At 41.0% G+C, this 17,315-nt stretch overlaps 1 protein-coding gene across 2 annotated transcripts in view; it reads right to left on the reverse strand.

The window, feature by feature from the left end:
- The window catches only part of LOC126234448 (sialin-like), a 152,482-nt gene that overhangs the window by 47,351 nt on the left and 87,816 nt on the right, over positions 1-17,315 (reverse strand). For both annotated transcript variants that reach the window (XM_049943144.1, XM_049943143.1), the window contains 2 exons: positions 11,299-11,431; positions 9,069-9,310 (listed from right to left, as the gene is read on the reverse strand). In XM_049943144.1, coding sequence (XP_049799101.1) covers positions 9,069-9,310; positions 11,299-11,431 — 375 coding nt within the window. The remainder of the gene's footprint in view (positions 1-9,068; positions 9,311-11,298; positions 11,432-17,315) is intronic.

Raw genomic sequence — 17,315 nt, forward strand, 5'->3', positions numbered from 1 at the left:
TATCTGTTGCTGTGTGATTCTGTGTATAATGTTAACCAGCAAGTACAGATATGGCCTCAGCAGAAAAACTAAATATTTCGCATGGATGCGAATTCAGCCTTTGTAAAAGCAGCCTGGAGAGAGGACTCTATCATTACCACTGATTTTGGAACTGCTTGCGTGTATTTAGTAATACTTGGAAAATTATCGGCGGTGCAGTTTTTTGGTAACTGCTAGGCTCCAGTGGATGACTTTATTGGAAATTAAAAGAAGCTGGCTGCTGAAATAATTTCATTGTATCGGTATTCTACATTAGTATAAATTCGCTTTATCTGGAGAATAAGTAATGTTTTCTTGTAATCTATGAAACTGCTAAATAATACTTACTTTTAGGTAGTGTATAGTCTTAGTGTCTGTATCACTGTAATTATCTTCGACCCATTACATCACATATTCCTTCTCCCAGTTCGAAGACTCGAGGCAGCAAGAATACCAGAACTGTGGTGGGAAACTAAGCGAAGAAGATCAACAGAATGGTCGATGAGCATCTGGCTTCATAATGTGTATATGGTAATGAGAAGATTTGGTGCAAAAGAAGAGGATACGCAAAATCGAACTACCTGGAGAAACATTTTCGAGAACCACTTATTTTTTTCTCTAGCACATAAATAATACACATTATAATAAGTTCTGAGGGAGCTGTTATCTAGAAGAGAAACCTCCGTATTGAGTAAGGTCTTCATAAATAATATAAAACACTATAGTCTTTCCCTATAAATTTCCCCATAAGACAACCTTTCGAGTTTCTGTGGCCAGCTGTAGAAAGTATTTTTGTGGGGATGACATCTTGCTTTAATTAAGGTAACTCATTAGACTGAAACACTGAACAATCCCTAGCAATTTTCACCAAATATATGTACAAAATAACCCTTACTGTGAATCTGATGGAGTAAGAATTAGAGTTATAAATATATTGTCTTCACCTGTAGGTAATATGTAAATCAGAAAACTGATTTCTTAATACATTTAATCAGATATCATCGACCATTACCTATTACAATTTAATTATTCTTCATTAAAATGATACATTAATTTTAAAAATATTGTCTTTTTTTAAATATATCTAGTCATACTTTGTGCTTATTTTCTTCACTAATGATACAGTTTATGTAAAATGTATTTAATTATGGTTCTGTTAATCATTTAGTTATACATGTTTAAGTGTTTTTATGAGTAAAAGTTTTAAGAATTTGGTTATGAATGTCAAATTAAACTTGCAAATCCTACACATTTTATATGATCCTAAGATATGACAGTATTTGACGTTTCCATGTGTTTGCAATTTTTTTTATTTTTCATTGCACTTCTAAAAACATTTTAGAAAATTTAACTTTAATTTACATTCATGACATCGTCTATTAAAAATACCAGTTTTACATAAAATAAGTTTTTCCCCTCCCCTTGTACTTGACCTCTCCCCTCTTCCATATTCATATATAAAAACGTTGAATGTTATTGGAATTTCAATCTTTTATCATGTGACAAGAAGTAAATTCATTCAAATCATAAGTGACTGCGTTCTTCAAAGTGCCTAACTATATTTGTTTGTCTGCACAAGACTTTTTGCGGATTAAACACCGCTTAAGATGGCAGTTTTATGCCGAAACCGCTAATGTGAATACTTTTTATATATTTAAGAGATAAATTATGTCTGCAATGAAAAAAATTCTTTCAAATTTTTACAGTGACTCTTGTGATATTTGTTGTGCTGAATACAGAAAAGATAGTGAAAAAATTCCATCACCCTTTATTTATTGACAAATCACACATTGAATTTTTACTTTTAAGATGTTTTAACATATGTACAACTACCACTTTTCAGTAAAAAGTTAAATAATATCTTAAAAATATAATATATTTAGCCTAATAAGTTAACCTTCAAATGTAATCAGTCTAAATTTAGGTTGCCAACATGAGGCAGCCATTCTTTTCTTAAAATAATTGTATGGCAAAATTAGTAGAATCCGGTTCATACCGGATTTTCTGCCAGTAGGCTATCTGTGTGTATACCCCTTCTACTCTTTTTCCTTCCTCCTTCACCTACCGTCTGCTCTCCACTATAAGGTGAAGCTACTGTCTGTGCGGATGTAACCACTCTGCTGAGCACACTTCATTTGTTTCTTCGTTGAAGTGAAATTTAGTTTTGTGTTTATAATGGCTTCTACAGGTTTGTGAACTCTCTTGATTCTTTCTGCTATATTTGTGGACTTATACTGTTAAAAAACAACAGAGAAACATTTCTGATTTTGCTAAAAAGGTGTACTTTCCCTGTTTTGGTATGAAACTGGCCGGTCAAGTCAATCATAGGCTCCTCACAAAGTGTGTTCTGTGTGTGTAGAAGGACTGAGACAATGGTTACAAGGTAAGAAGAAATCATTTCGTTTCGCAATACCTACGATTTGAAGAGAGCCAAAAAATCACAGTGAAGACTGTGCGCAAGGTTTTAATTTGAAAAACAAAAAGGAGATTTTGTATCTGAACGTTCCTTCAGCTATGCGCCCTGTTCCTCATGGGCTTCATTTACCTGTACCTTGTCCTCCAGCTACAGTTGAAAACATTTTGGATGATGTTGATCAGTTGTCTCAAGCCAGTGATGAAGACGAAAATGATTGTAATTATGAGCCCCCCCCCCCCCCCCCCCCAACGATGAGCCAGAATTCTTCACGCAGTCGGAACTAAATGATTTGGTCAGAGACTTAGGCTTTCCAAAGGATTCAGCCGAGTTTTTAGGGTCGAAGTTGAGAAAAAAAGGGTTACTGGCCTCATTTTTGTACTAATGTTCCTGGGTTGTTGGAGACATTCAATATCAAATTTGAATCTGGTGAATGGAGACTTTTCATTGATTCCTCCAAATGATGCCTGAAAGCTGTTATTCTGCACAATAGCAATCAATATCCATCTTTACCGGTAGGACATTCAGTTAAATTGAAAGGATGTTATGAAAACCTTGAATTGGTCCTTAAAAAGCTTAAGTACTCTGATCGTGTGTGGACCGTCTGTGGGGATGTGAAAGTGATCTCTATGCTACCAGGCCAACAGGGTGGCTGCACAAACTTCCCCTGCTTCCTCTGTGAATGGGATAGCCTTGACTGTAAACAACATTATGTTAAAACAGAATGGTCAGTAAGAAATTTTTTTTTTCCTGCAGTTAAGAACATTAAAAAGAATAGTTTAGTGGATCCTAAAAAGATTTTACGTATGCCACTTCACATTAGCTTGGGACTGATGAAATAATTTGTCGAACCATTGCCTAAAGAAGGAGACTATTTTAGACATCTTTGTGAGCAATTCCCTGGCCTCTCCGACGCAAAATTTAGAGAAGGGGTATTTGTTGGGCCTGATACAAGAAAACTTATGAAGGATGAAAAATTCGAGTTGAAAATGGAAAACCAGGAAAGGAAAGCATGGAAATCTTTTAAATAAGTTGTAACCCAATTTTCTAGGAAGTAAAAAAGACTCAAACTACGAGAATGTTGTTGCCGATCTGTTAACAAACTACGAACTGTTGGGCTGCAACATGAGTGTTAATTTCCTTCATTATCACCTGGACAACTTTTCGTGAAATCTTGGAGCTGTCAGTGAAAAACAAGAATAACGATTCCATCAAGACGTAAAAGAAATGGAACAAAGATATCAAGGACGCTGGGACAAGAAAAAGGTGGCTGACTACTGTTGAATGTTAGAAAGAGAAAATCCTCTACTCCACAGCAGGAAAAGTACAAAAAAAAGTTTAGAAGGAAAAAGGAAACGTTGCTAGAAATACTTGTAATAGTGTTGTAATAAAGCTTAATCAAGTATTCTTACTCTGTGTTTGAGTTTAACTATGTTTAAGGTGGTTTAATAACATCGTACATAAATAATACTCATATAAAAATGGCATTTTTAGGTTTTTTTCAAAGTTTTATCCCTTTTTGTAGACAAACCTTACATGATAGGAAAAAATATCATTTCTGAAATCAGCGCCAAAAACTACATAAAAGTCAGCTATCATTTCTAAAACATTTCTCAATTTTTTTCAGTTATACATGCCCTGTAAGGTCTTCGCAAAATTCCTAAATGCAGGTCGCCGGACAAAATCTTCGTCACCCATTTCAATCAAGAACACTGTTGGCTACGGAGAGCTGTCAATAGCTGGAAGATTGTGAGAATCCCTCAGATGCTGCCTGTGCACGCGTGGGAACACGACCTTCAGGCCGTTTCCTGTAGTTCTCGGAACTAACGATCCCACCCTCCCTGCTTGGAACGCACGACTGGATTTCTGCGAAGAAAGTCAATGAGTTCTCCTGTGGTTTTCATGTGACAGCAAGATTTAGTTGGTTCTTTACACGAACAAGAATGTGAAGAACAGGGAGTACAATGAGATGATTGAAACTTTTCTAGACGTTATTCGAGCTGTAGACCTATATTTATTAAATCTAAGCTACAAGATTTGATATTGCGTATCGGAAAAGAGCTGAGAAAGTAATAGACGGCAAATCATCGAATAAAACTGAAGTGGTATCAGGTGTTCCCCAGGGGAGCGTCCTGGGACCTCTGCTGTTCCTGATCTATATAAATGACCTGGGTGACAATCTGAGCAGTTCTCTTAGGTTGTTCGCAGATGATGCTGTAATTTACCGTCTAGTAAGGTCATCCGAAGACCAGTATCAGTTGCAAAGCGATTTAGAAAAGATTGCTGTATGGTGTGGCAGGTGGCAGGTGGCAGTTGACGCTAAATAACGAAAAGTGTGAGGTGATCCACATGGGTTCCAAAAGAAATCCGTTGGAATTGGATTACTCGATAAATAGTACAATTCTCAAGGCTGGGTGCAAAAATTACGAACAACTTTAGTTGTAAAGACCACATAGATAATATTGTGGGGAAGGCGAGCCAAAGGTTGCGTTTCATTGGCAGGACACTTAGAAGATGCAACAAGTCCACTAAAGAGACAGCTTACACTACACTCGTTCGTCCTCTGTTAGAATATTGCTGCACGGTGTGGGATCCTTACCAGGTGGGATTGACGGAGGACATCGAAAGGGTGCAAAAAAGGGCAGCTCGTTTTGTATTATCACGTAATAGGGGAGAGAGTGTGGCAGATATGATACGCGAGTTGGGATGGAAGTCATTAAAGCAAAGACTTTTTCGTCGCGGCGAGATCTATTTACGAAATTTCAGTCACCAACTTTCTCTTCCGAATGCGAAAATATTTTGTTGAGCCCAACCTACATAGGTAGGAATGATCATCAAAATAAAATAAGAGAAATCAGAGCTCGAAGAGAAAGGTTTAGATGTTCATTTTTCCCGCGCGCTGTTCGGGAGTGGAATGGTAGGGAGATAGTATGATTGTGGTTCGATGAACCCTCTTCCAAGCACTTAAATGTGAATTGCAGAGTAATCGTGTAGATGTAGAAGGTCCAGGCCTCTCAAAGAATCCAAAAAAGGGGAGGGGAGAAGAGCTGTATAAACCAACACGATGGTGAGTGCCAACAAGAAATTGCTTGTAATGTGTTCATTATTGTATTACCCATAACTGTGTTGTTGTCGTTTGTTGTGGTCTTCAGTCCAGAGACTGGTTTGATGCAGCTGTAGCCTGTGCAAGCTTCTTCATCTCCGAGTAACTACTGCAACCTACATCCTTCTGAACCTGCTTAGTGTATTCATCTCTTGGTCGTCTTCACGATTATCAGAGGAACACACACGATTCTGAAGCAGACCCATATGTCTTCAGTTTTGTCTTTCGTCATTCCATTGTTTTTTGCACAATTGTTATTCCGAGAAATCTATGAGTACATAGTGTACGAGTCCGCGGCGGCTGCCTCAGTTTTCTTCCTACTAGTTTCCACATTAACATCCTTTCGATGATGTAAACGAGTTTCAAAATCCAGTGCAGTAAAAAACGTCGCACTGTACATCGTACTTTCGGCGAGGCAGAGTCACAACTACTGAACTCTATCGTCTGTGGCCTCTGGCATGTCGAGCAGGCACTGCAGTCCTGAGTCTGCGAATAAACCACAAAAATCCACTGATTTATCCTACACAGGAAGGGACCCGGTCTCCGGATATAGCTGAGAAACTAGATCCGACAGGTGAGGCCTGCACATTAGTGAAAAACGACGACCTGAGATCGGCAGACCCGATCCGTCAAAAATATCTGCAAAACTAACCTGAGGTTCTGGCCAGTCTAGAAATCCACTCGCCTCATTGTTATCTCAGCTGTATAGAAGACTACTATTTTCGCCTGCAGTGCTTCGCATTTGAAAGCTGGTAACAGTGCTGCCAGCTGACAGCGACCTTTTGCGACTCTGATACATTACAAGGCATTCAAGTGACCGTTCACTGCTGACTTAAGTCATGGTAGAAATGTGATGTGTCACCCCAGTATACTGATTTCGCCATCTCTTTCATAAACACTTTAAATTCCTACATGAAATTGTCTTGAAAATTAATGTGGATCTAGATGTCTGTCAGTAGCTGCTACGAAAGAATGAGCATCTTGAGTCTGCGGAATTATTGAAGAGGACATACGCTGCAGCTATACAGTGTACTATTGCGAGATGAATCGAAAGTTGTCTGTAAGAACTCACAACAGAGGTTTCTTACCAAGATGTTTTCCAAGCGATTACTACAGAGCCTTGCCCAGGAACAGAAGCCTCAGTGTTTGTTCAGTGGATTATTACGTGATACGATTTTACAGCTTCCAGTCAAAATCGATATTCGACATCACAGGCTTTCATGATGAAACATAACTGTACAAAAGTGACAAGGTCCAAGGGGTCATGTTGCACCCGATATTCCCCGGCGATGCTGGTCCAGCAAATTAAAGGCACATCACCAGAATTACATTTGAAGATGACACTTTGGGATGCTGAAATATGTCTTTCTAAGCCTCGGAGAAAGTCGAAGGAAGCGACCAAAGGAGGGACTGCCAAGTAAAGCACTTTCGAAATAAAAAATCGAGTACTTCCCCATTAACCTTACAACCCAATTATCACCTCTTTCATTTCTTCATCTCTTCAAAAGCGAAGGAATGCATCCATAGGAATTTTTTCTGGGTCATGCAGTTGAATTATTATTATTATTATGTGACAACGCATTAATACAGAAATTTGTGCCTTGTATATGCAATTGCTGAACTACTTCCTACTTTACTTGAAAAATCCGTCTGATTCGTTCATGTCGTCAGATGGTAGGACCCTGAGGATGTCATCTCCAAGGTGTCTATGGCTCACAAGCAATGCTAAATCTGTAGTAGTTCATTGTACAGCGTCCGATGTTATGTGTATATTGGTGCGCAATACTCTTATAAGAGAACCAGGTAATCGATATCGGATGTTTCCTTCAGAGAAGTTCCTACGAGCTCTACACATTCAAATCATATACTACGACATCAAGAGGAGACACGCTCCAAATGATATCAGCATTTGCGTCCACCGTAATCTTTTGCTTGTACAAAATTTATGTCGCAGATCCGTAGTGTCTCTAGCGCTTTAGAAACTCCGAGCGATTTGTCATTTTTTCTGAAGGTAGATGGAAGCATTTCACCAGATTATCTCATGGTACAAGCACATTTTTCGATAAATGCTTACGACCAATCGAGCCAATAGTCATACCCAAAATCCGTGTTAGAAAATCAGTGTGAAATAAAGTTTCCATTCAGCCTGAAGAAAATGCAGTGGGGGTCAAACGATGTTATTTGGCACAAGAATATTTACCAACACGACATGGTTTCCTGCACGTTCTTCGTTAAATGCTCGTTGAAAAGTTGGTGGACATAAAATGGTTTTAATTATATTATAAGATTGCGGTACTGTCTGAAACAGCAATTCGAGCCTCTAACTACAGTGAACGTCTTATCGGTTTCAGCTGAAAGAGTCAGATAAAATCTTTGTAACTTCCCGTTGTTGTAGCGTCTGCTCACACAGCTATGCAGTCTAATAACTTGAGTGCGTAGACTCACACATTCAGATATTGTTGGTCGACATCATTACTGCAGCTACTTATTGCAGTCTGTTTTTGACAGAGAGGTTGATCCTGAAACGCTCTTTTTTCTGAAGTGTGGCTGTATTTATTGGGGTATGTGAACTGGCAGGACACTCGACGTTCGAGTAGTGAAAATACTCGTCAGTTACACTAAGATCTTCTGCTTCCGATCCGAAACTAGCACCGAGATGTGAAATTAGTGCAGCACGAATTATTTAACAGATTTTTTGCAACCAAGCATTCCTGACAGGAATGTGAAGGGCATATTACGGTCTTTTTTTTTTTCCTCCTAAGGACTACCAGGCCAACAGTTATTTCGTGCAGGACAATATAACAAAACAGTATCCCGACAGCTCTATGACAGTATTACGAGAGTAATTTCAGATATCTCGTACCACTGCCATAGATGCATTGTTCCACGACCTAACGCTTCCTCATCAACCACGTCGAATGTGAAAATCACTACAGTGAAGCCATACAAGGGAAAGAGAAGGAAACCTTAGGCAACAAAAAGCAAGTTTCTTCAAAGAAACAGTCTCGTCTCACCCGTAGCTGTTGCGAGGAGCTGGGACATAGAGACCACATGGTGAATGCACGTTAGGTCTGTCCACAGTTTAAACAGGACCAATAACAAAATTTAGAGGATTCTATGACAGTTTAAGAAAAATCACCACGTTATTCTAAGGTACAGAGGCGTAAATTGCTTTAAAACGAGAATAACTCAAGGGCACGCCAAAGAGTACGATACCACTTACAATTGTCCGTCCCCGGAAGCTGATTGGTCAGCGCGACAGAATGTCAATCCTAAGGGCCCGGGTTCGATTTCCGGTTGGGTCGGAGATTTTCTCCGCTCAGGGACTGTGTGTCCTGTTGTCCTAATCATCATTATTTCATCCCCATCGACGCGCAAGTTGCCGAAGTGGCGTCAATTCGAAAGACTTGCACCCGGCGAACGGCCTACCCGACGGGAGGCCCTAGTCACACGTCATTCACTTCACTTACAATTCAGTTGCTCACAAGGGGTCGCTTTTCGTATGCAAGACCACAGATTAGTACAAATACTCACGTTTCCTTTCGTCAGAGCTCCGATGACAAGTGGCGTGAAAATCCCGGTGGAATTCATGAGTAAGTGCAAAATGCCAGCAATCGTTCCAGCAAAGTTCCGAGCCAGGTCGACGTGGTTGAGGTAGCTGCCTCCGTAGAGACCGCTGTTGGCCACCAGCACCAGCACGAGGAGGACCACGATCACCTGAGTCTGGCACTCGACCAGGGTTATCGCCACCAGGCACGCAGCTGCACCGACGCTAGCTGAAACCAAAAGGAGCTCGTTGGCCGGTGCAGCATCACCGTTTTACTTAAGCCAAACTGTGATACGCTACACAGCTACAGTAATGCCTTATTATAGGATTGTAAATTCTTCTTCAGGAAACATCTACGTACTACACAGGAATCAGGTAATGCTATTATCGCTAATCAGTGCCAATCGCATATGCTCAGCATACATTTGCCAAATGACATGCCCATCCTTTTTCACAAATCTATGTACATCTGATATCTTCATGTCGCAGCAGCATAAACCTTGTTTAAGACAGAAAATAAACGGAGAGCAGTTTAGTTAAAACAACGAGTTAGTAACGGATACGTTTGCAACTTTCACTGAGCTCTTTAACGACAAAAATTAAAAAAATAGTTGATCCAAAAAGCTTAGTTTCTTATCTATTCATGTTTCCAGCTGTAGTCTGAACAAGTTAATAAAAGGAAAACCCATAATAAGCTGTCCCATTGCGCTCATTCAAACAAATCTTACCGAGAATAAAACATGACAGATATGCGTTATTGTTTACATACTACTAGGGCTGTTCGGAAAGTAAGGTCCGATCGGTCACGAAACGGAAACCACCGCGAAAATCAAAAATGTTTTATTTGTAACAGTTTGCTAGACTTTCCAGCTACTTCTCTACACAGCGGATCAGACTTAGACATTTGTCGCAGCGTTGTACCAACTTTCCAATATCCTCGTCGCAGAAGGCAACCGCCTGTGCTTTCCACAATTCTCTGCGCTGGTCTACAGCTAGTTTTCTATGCCAAAATGTCGTCTTCATAGCCAGCGGCTCATGTGAGCAGAGTTGAAATTCAGGGGAGCCTACTACGGCCTTCACGGTGCGTGATCAAACACTTCCCATCGAAAACGCCGCAGGGACGCCTTCACTGCCCCTGCAGAGTGCGGCCGAGAATTTTCATAAGGAAGGAAACAAATGACGGTTATGATACGTGGGCTGCAAGAAATCAGGCGAAATCTTTCACCAGCCACTCATACTTGCCGGAGACACTATTTTCTAGGAGTCTTTATGTGCTCACTGTGCGCTCAGAACTGAAAAAAGCGACATGACGCAATAGACAGGTATGTTAGAGACATTGCCCAACGCATCTCTGCAAAGCTTCAGCGGATTTTTACTGTATTTTCCATTTCATGCCCGATCAGACCTTATTTTCCGAATAGCCCTCATATAAAATATACATAATGATGTCTCATATAGCCACTATCATGTTGTTGTTGTTGTGGTCTTCAGTCCTGAGACTGGTTTGATGCAGCTCTCCATGCTACTCTATCCTGTGCAACCTACATCCTTCTGAATCTGCTTAGTGTATTCATCTCTTGGTGTCCCTCTACGATTTTTACCCTCCACGCTGCCCTCCAATACTAAATTGGTGATCCCTTGATGCCTCATATATATATCATATATTATATATATCATATATTTAAATAAATGTGGGCAGGATGTGTAGATACGTGATGTAATTTAAAACAAATTATATGAAAAGTTACTGCACATAAGACTTTGTCTGTCATAAATCTTTTTGGAACTATGTCATGCCAAAAATTATAGCACATACAGATTTGGACAGAAACGTAAGTTACTGGAGACGATGGAATTTTCGTTTTACACAACGTGTTTTATAAATTATTTTCGCCAGCAGGAAAAGTCGGTAAGTTTAATAATGGTTTAAATGGCTCTGAGCACTATGGGACTTAACATCTGAGGTCATCAGTCCCCTAGAACTTAGAACTACTGAAACATAACGAACCTCAGGACATCACACACATCCATGCCCGAGGCAGGATTCGAACCTGCGACCGCAACGGTCGCGAGGTTCCATACTGAAGCGCCTAGAACCGCTCGGCCACAATGGCCGGAAGTAGGTAAGTATAGCGTTGTAACAGCTGTCTTCATATAAAAAGGTCGTCATACACACGTTTGAAAATTTGACTCCATACAGACTACATAAATGTTTACTTATTCCATTGAAGAGCCGGTAGCACGTGAGATGTGAGAGAATGCCTTTGGCTCGCAACGTCTGCGACAACCATCCAAATGCAACGCCACTGATCCAGGAAAACAGATACGTCAGCGATGAGATGAGTCCGCTCTGAAACATAGAGGTAACATTTCTTAGTGGATGATGCGAGCTGAACCTGCATGTGGAGAACTGTATGCGTTAAAAAGACAGTGACATCAGTTTGAAAGCATATTCGCACACAAATTTCACCGAGAGGGGTGGCGCAGTGGTTAGCACACTGGACTCGCATTCGGGACGATGACGGTTCAAACCCGCCTCCGGCCACCTTGATTCAGGTTCTCCGTGATTTCCCTAAATCGCTTCAGGCAAATGCCGGGATGGTTCCTTTGAAAGGGCACGACCGACTTTCTCCCTCATCCTTTCCTCACCCGATGGGACCGATGACCTAGGTCTTTGGTTCCTTCCCCAAATCAACCAAACACATAAATTTCCTAGTGGACGATGCAAACTGAAGCTACAAGCGGGAAATTACATGTATTTAAAAGACAGTGCCGTCAGTTTTCAAACCATATTCACATGCACATAGACGCTTATGGAATCTAAACGTGCAATGACATTTTTCGAATCGTTCCCCAAGTTTGAAATAATGCAAGAAGTGTATGTTATGTGAGTAGGTATATTAACATACCTCGAAGCATAAATGTCTCCAGGAATGGTTTTTCTATTCAACTGTCAATGAGATATTGATTACTAGTTTCTAGATACTCCAGAACTTAGTTGAGACTGCTTTGTATTGTTCTATTCTGCAAAATAAAATCACTGAGATGAGTTTCTGCTCAGATCCAAGGTCATATCACTATTTACTTTCACATATTTAATAAGGAAGGGTGACACTGTAAGCGATCTGAAAATGTAAGGCTGCAATGATTGCTGTGGGATCGTAGAAACGTAACATGTATCAGCTGCTATCGGTAGTGAGCATTAATCATCATGAGAGGAACGTACAACAAAGTACTGGACTGCTGTCGTTTGTAGAGCTCTCTCTGGAGTCCACAAGTATAGCGATTTCGAATTTCCTGAGCGAATTTTTCACTCTTCCGCGGAGTGTGTGCTGGTTTTGAAACTTCCTGGAAGATTAAAACTGTGTGCCGGACCGAGACTCGAACTCGGGACCTTTGCCATTCACAGGCAAGTGCTCTACCAACTGAGCTACCCAAGCGCGACTCACGGTGGCGGAAGTAAAATTGTGAGGACGGGTGGTGAGTCGTGCTTGGGTAGCTCAGTTGGTAGATCACTTGTCTGCGAAAGGTAAAGGTCCCGATTTCGAGTCTCGGTCCGGCACACAGTTTTAATCTGCCAGGAAGTTTCAATTTCGAATTTCATCTGAAAGGATGCCTAGTAGTCATCTGATTAGGTTATAGTGAATCCAATCCACAGGACTTGGTTAAAGCGGATCAAGAGTGGTTGCAATTGTTAATTTATAAAAGTAGATTCTGAGTTCCTTATGTTTACAGTCTACCTGATTCAGAAACTGTGTAGCATTCCCGATTGGTACCTTGTTGTTTGTCCCTAATGAGGAAAGTTTCGCCATCTTTCTCTTCTTTCGATAGAGGTCATATTTGGTCCGTTGTTTCCATTTTCCTTAAACATTTTGTTATATATTTCTTTTGCGCAGTCTGCTTCGTTTCCTTCTTCCGTAGCTCAGTTCCTGTTTTTCGATTTTCTTTTCTACCTCTCCTGAAGTCTTACAGTGTGGTCAAGCAGTCGCATGGCCTTTTCTACGGTTGACGTTGCGATCGATCTTTGCGTAGTTGGAATTCTGCACTGGTCATTTAACACAAGTCACATAATTCCAACAACACTACGCACCATGCCCCTACTAACTGCCATTACAGCATTACTCAGCTGGGAACGTCTAGACTATTACCTGGAAATACAGGAGTTTTACGAAGTTTTAAGAAGCCCTGGTATTATCCTATACCTAGAAAACCAACTTGAAAGTAGTTATTTTTCTTTCGTTTTTCAGTCTTAGCCTATTTCAGATATTCTACATTCGAAAGCCACTGAATTCCAATGATTTCGGCGACAAATAGTAGTCGACTTTTATTGTCCATTACAACGTTTTCTTTTCATTTCCCGATATTTGCACAAGTTTCATCAAAGCTTATTTCGCATCGTCCATCACCGAAACTAAAAGAGTTTCTATAATTTCGACAGGCAAATGGTGGCAGGTTTAAATCGATGCTTTCCATGCCGAATCCCCTGAGCACATTACTCAATGTAGCGTGATCTGAAAACATGCAATATTTGATGTTATCGACTTGTTGTCGTGGATAACCCAAACGTTTTTATGTCTTCTCTAGGTATGGGTAATTTTTCCTTCCTGATGTCAGAAATTCCTGTCTATGAAATGAAATGATTTAAGATATTCATTCCCCAACTGGAGAAGTTCAGCCGTCAAGAAACAAGTCTTTTCAGTTGACGACACACTGGGCGACTTGCGTGTCGATGGTTATGAAGTGATGATGAGGGCGACACCACACCCAGTCAACGAACAGCGGAGATCTCCGACCCTAGCGGGAAGCGAACCCGGACATGGCAGCTAGACGCTACGATCACACAGCTAACGAGGCGAACTTCCTAAGTGTACATTGATGAAATAACGATTCGTACTTCGAAATTGAAATTACAGCTTTTTTTCAGACGTACTCGTATAAAAATGCATATTTATTCTTAAAACTTACTTTCAATATTGCTCAGATATATGGTAATTTTTTCACATAAAGCCCATTGTTTTCCAGGCATCTGGCGAGGCGGGCCATCAACATTTTGTGTTTCATGTTACACGTTCCTGGGCCTAACCCCCTTGACTAGTCGTACACAGCAGCATTCACCCTCTGTTCTCCTTCAGATTAGTGAAAAGGAAGAAATTGGTGCTGAACTTGTGGTTCGAAATAGCATAACAAACGTTGTAGAGAAAATAGACCGTTCAACGTGCTCTTCGTGCAGTTTGTAGACTGGGATGTTGTGCAATAAACACCCTATTTCACAACCGTTTACTCCCTTGGTTCTAAATGGCTCAGAACGAATTTCTCACGCTGTCTGTCGGCTTTTATAGATTGAATTACAGTAAGCAAGACGATGAGTCGAATCCTTTGGCGGTCACGTAAGAACATCGTTATGCCTTTTCTAACAGACTTCCTCTAGTGTGTGAACCCTAGTTACCACCGCTGCAGTGATTTGCTATTTGATTGCTTTAGTAGCCGGTCACTCAGTTTCTTTTTTTTTCCCCGCAACAGTACATGAAGTCTTTGAGTAGCTTGATCGTAATTCACTAATGTGCTAACCACTTAACATTCTCAATAACCGAAGTGTTTCATAAATAGGTGCTTCTAAAAGGCCTGACACCTCTTTAAAAGATAATAATTATCAGTTTGCGTAGGATGTTGACACTACCTTCTTTAAGTTTTTACTACGTTACTTCAGATGAAGAGATGTCAGGATCATATCTCTATCCTTCATACGAATAGCTGTGTTTTTCTACTAAGTAACGCTACTCTAGAGTGTGACGTTGACGAATCTGGAACAAGGAATGTTAGTCACTTCAAGGGAATATACTTCATGAACAGACTGAGTAAACCACAAAATTAATACCAAAATGCAAATTCAGTATTTAAAATTATTATTTTAGTTATTAGAAACTCCCGTCCGAACATGTCTCGTAAGGCCCAACGGCACCGACCGACCGCCGTGTCATCCTCTGCCTTTAGATGTCACTGGATGCTGATATGGAGGGGCATGTGGTCAGCACGCCGCTCTCCCAGCCGTTGTCAGTTTTAGTGACCAGAGCCGCTACTTCTCAATTGGCTTCACAAGGGCTGAGTGCACCACGCTCGCCAACAGCACCCGGCAGACGGGGACGGTGACCCATCCAAGTGCTAGACAAGCCCAACAGCGCTTAACCTAGGTGATATGACGGGAACTGGTGTTACCTCTGCAGAAAGGCCTTTGGCTTCACTTATTAGAGCTAGATACTAAACTTTACCGGTTGAAGCTCAAATTTCATTCCAGAACTCTAGTATACTGAGAAGAACATTATACATCAGTAGAAAGGCAGTGAAGAGTCTGGACCATTAACCATATGACTAACACCTGAGAAGAGCTTCACCGCTTGCCTAAATACAGGGCAATGATATCATGAGTCAGACCCTCCTTATCAGTGATGTAATAAATTTTACCAGTGACATCATCTTTGTCAACGACATCATCAAGCCACTTTGCATTTTTCCCTTTCCTCTCCTCTCCAATCAATCGACATCCAAAATGGCAGAATTAACCTAATTGTGTTAATGGAAAATTATCGAGATGGCCAAACTAGCCCAGTTGGGCTTTGTAGCACCTTCCCTCTCCAACCACTCACAGCCTAATATTAAAATGAAACAGTCAACCAAAATCCAAGATGGTGAATCTACCATAGCTGTTCTAGCAGAAAATTTAAAAAATCCAAGATGGTGGAAATATTTGATTGATGAAATAGCATACTGGAAAGTAGTACCACACATTCACATAGTTAAGAAACGAAGGTTACTATGCTCTCAGAGTCAGGCAAACATTATAGAGTCTTCTTGATGGGGTGTTTTATCTTCCAGTAGAAAACGTCTGTCTTATTACAGAGACAGTGCTAAGCAGGCAAAGAAGCAATAGTTGATACAGCTCCATATAGTGACTACAATTACCCTGGATAAGATTATGTAGACATCTTAGCTTGGCCTCCCTTACATCACTTAGGATGTCCTAAGTGACTGTTTCCGACAAGTCACATGGTCACGTTATAGCAGTGATGTGGATGACTGCCATTAATCGCCCCCCCCCCCCCCTCACAGATACCACTGAGGATGGGGTCAATTGAGAAGCTGACTGTCGTTATACTCCAGATGACTAAATCACGACTAGGCAAAATATCAAATGCTAGGAGATTGCGGCAATAAGCATCCTCAGATGTTTGCAAGTCTAATTATGATGCTGACTAAGCAAATTAAGACGTGATCTGGCAAGCTGAAAATTTTTACAACAGACAAAAGCAAGCTGAGACTTACGAACCCAAGATTTATGCCCACAGTGTAATTGGTGTCAGCTACTGACGGAAAACTGTATTCGTTCCATTCCATCTAAAGTGAAGCACCAAAGAAACTGGTATAGGCATGTGTATTCAAATACAGATATATGTGAACAGGCATAACACGGCACTGCGGTCGGCAACACGTACATAAGACAACAAGTGTCTGACGCTGTTGTTAGATCGGTTACTGCTGCTACAATTGCAGGTTATCAAGATTAAATGAGTTTGAACGTAGTGTTATAATTGACACACGAGCGATGGGACACAGCATCTTCGAGGTAGCGATGAAGAGGGGATTTTCCTGTACGACCATTTCACGAGTGTATCGTGAATATCAGGAATAAGGTAAAACTTCAAATCTCCGGCATCGCCGCGCCCGAAAAAGATCCTGCAAGAACGGGACCAACAACGACCGAAGAGAATCGTTCAACGTGACAGAAGTGCAACCCTACCGCAAATTACTACAGATTTCAGTGCTGGGCCATCAACAAATGTCAGCGTGCGAACTATTCAGCGAAACATCATCAATATGGGCTTTCGGAGCCGAAGGCCCACTTGTATACCCTTGATGACTGCACGACACAAAGCTTTACGTCTCGTCTGAGACCGTCAATACCGGCATTGCACTGTTGATAACTGGAAGCATGTTGTCTGGTCGGACGAGTCTCGTTTCAAATTGTATCAACCGGATGGACGTGTATGGATATGGAGACAACCTCATGAATCCATGGACCCTGCATGTCAGCAGGAGACTGTTCAAGCTGGTAGAGGCTCTGTAACGGTGTGGGCGTGTGCAGTTGGAGCGATATAGAACCCCTGATACGTCTGGATAAGACTCTGACAGATGACACTTACGTAAGCATCCTGTCTGGCCATCTGTAGTCGTTCATTTCC

The sequence above is a fragment of the Schistocerca nitens genome, chromosome 2 (genome assembly GCF_023898315.1).
Source record: "Schistocerca nitens isolate TAMUIC-IGC-003100 chromosome 2, iqSchNite1.1, whole genome shotgun sequence".
Taxonomy (NCBI): domain Eukaryota; kingdom Metazoa; phylum Arthropoda; class Insecta; order Orthoptera; family Acrididae; genus Schistocerca; species Schistocerca nitens.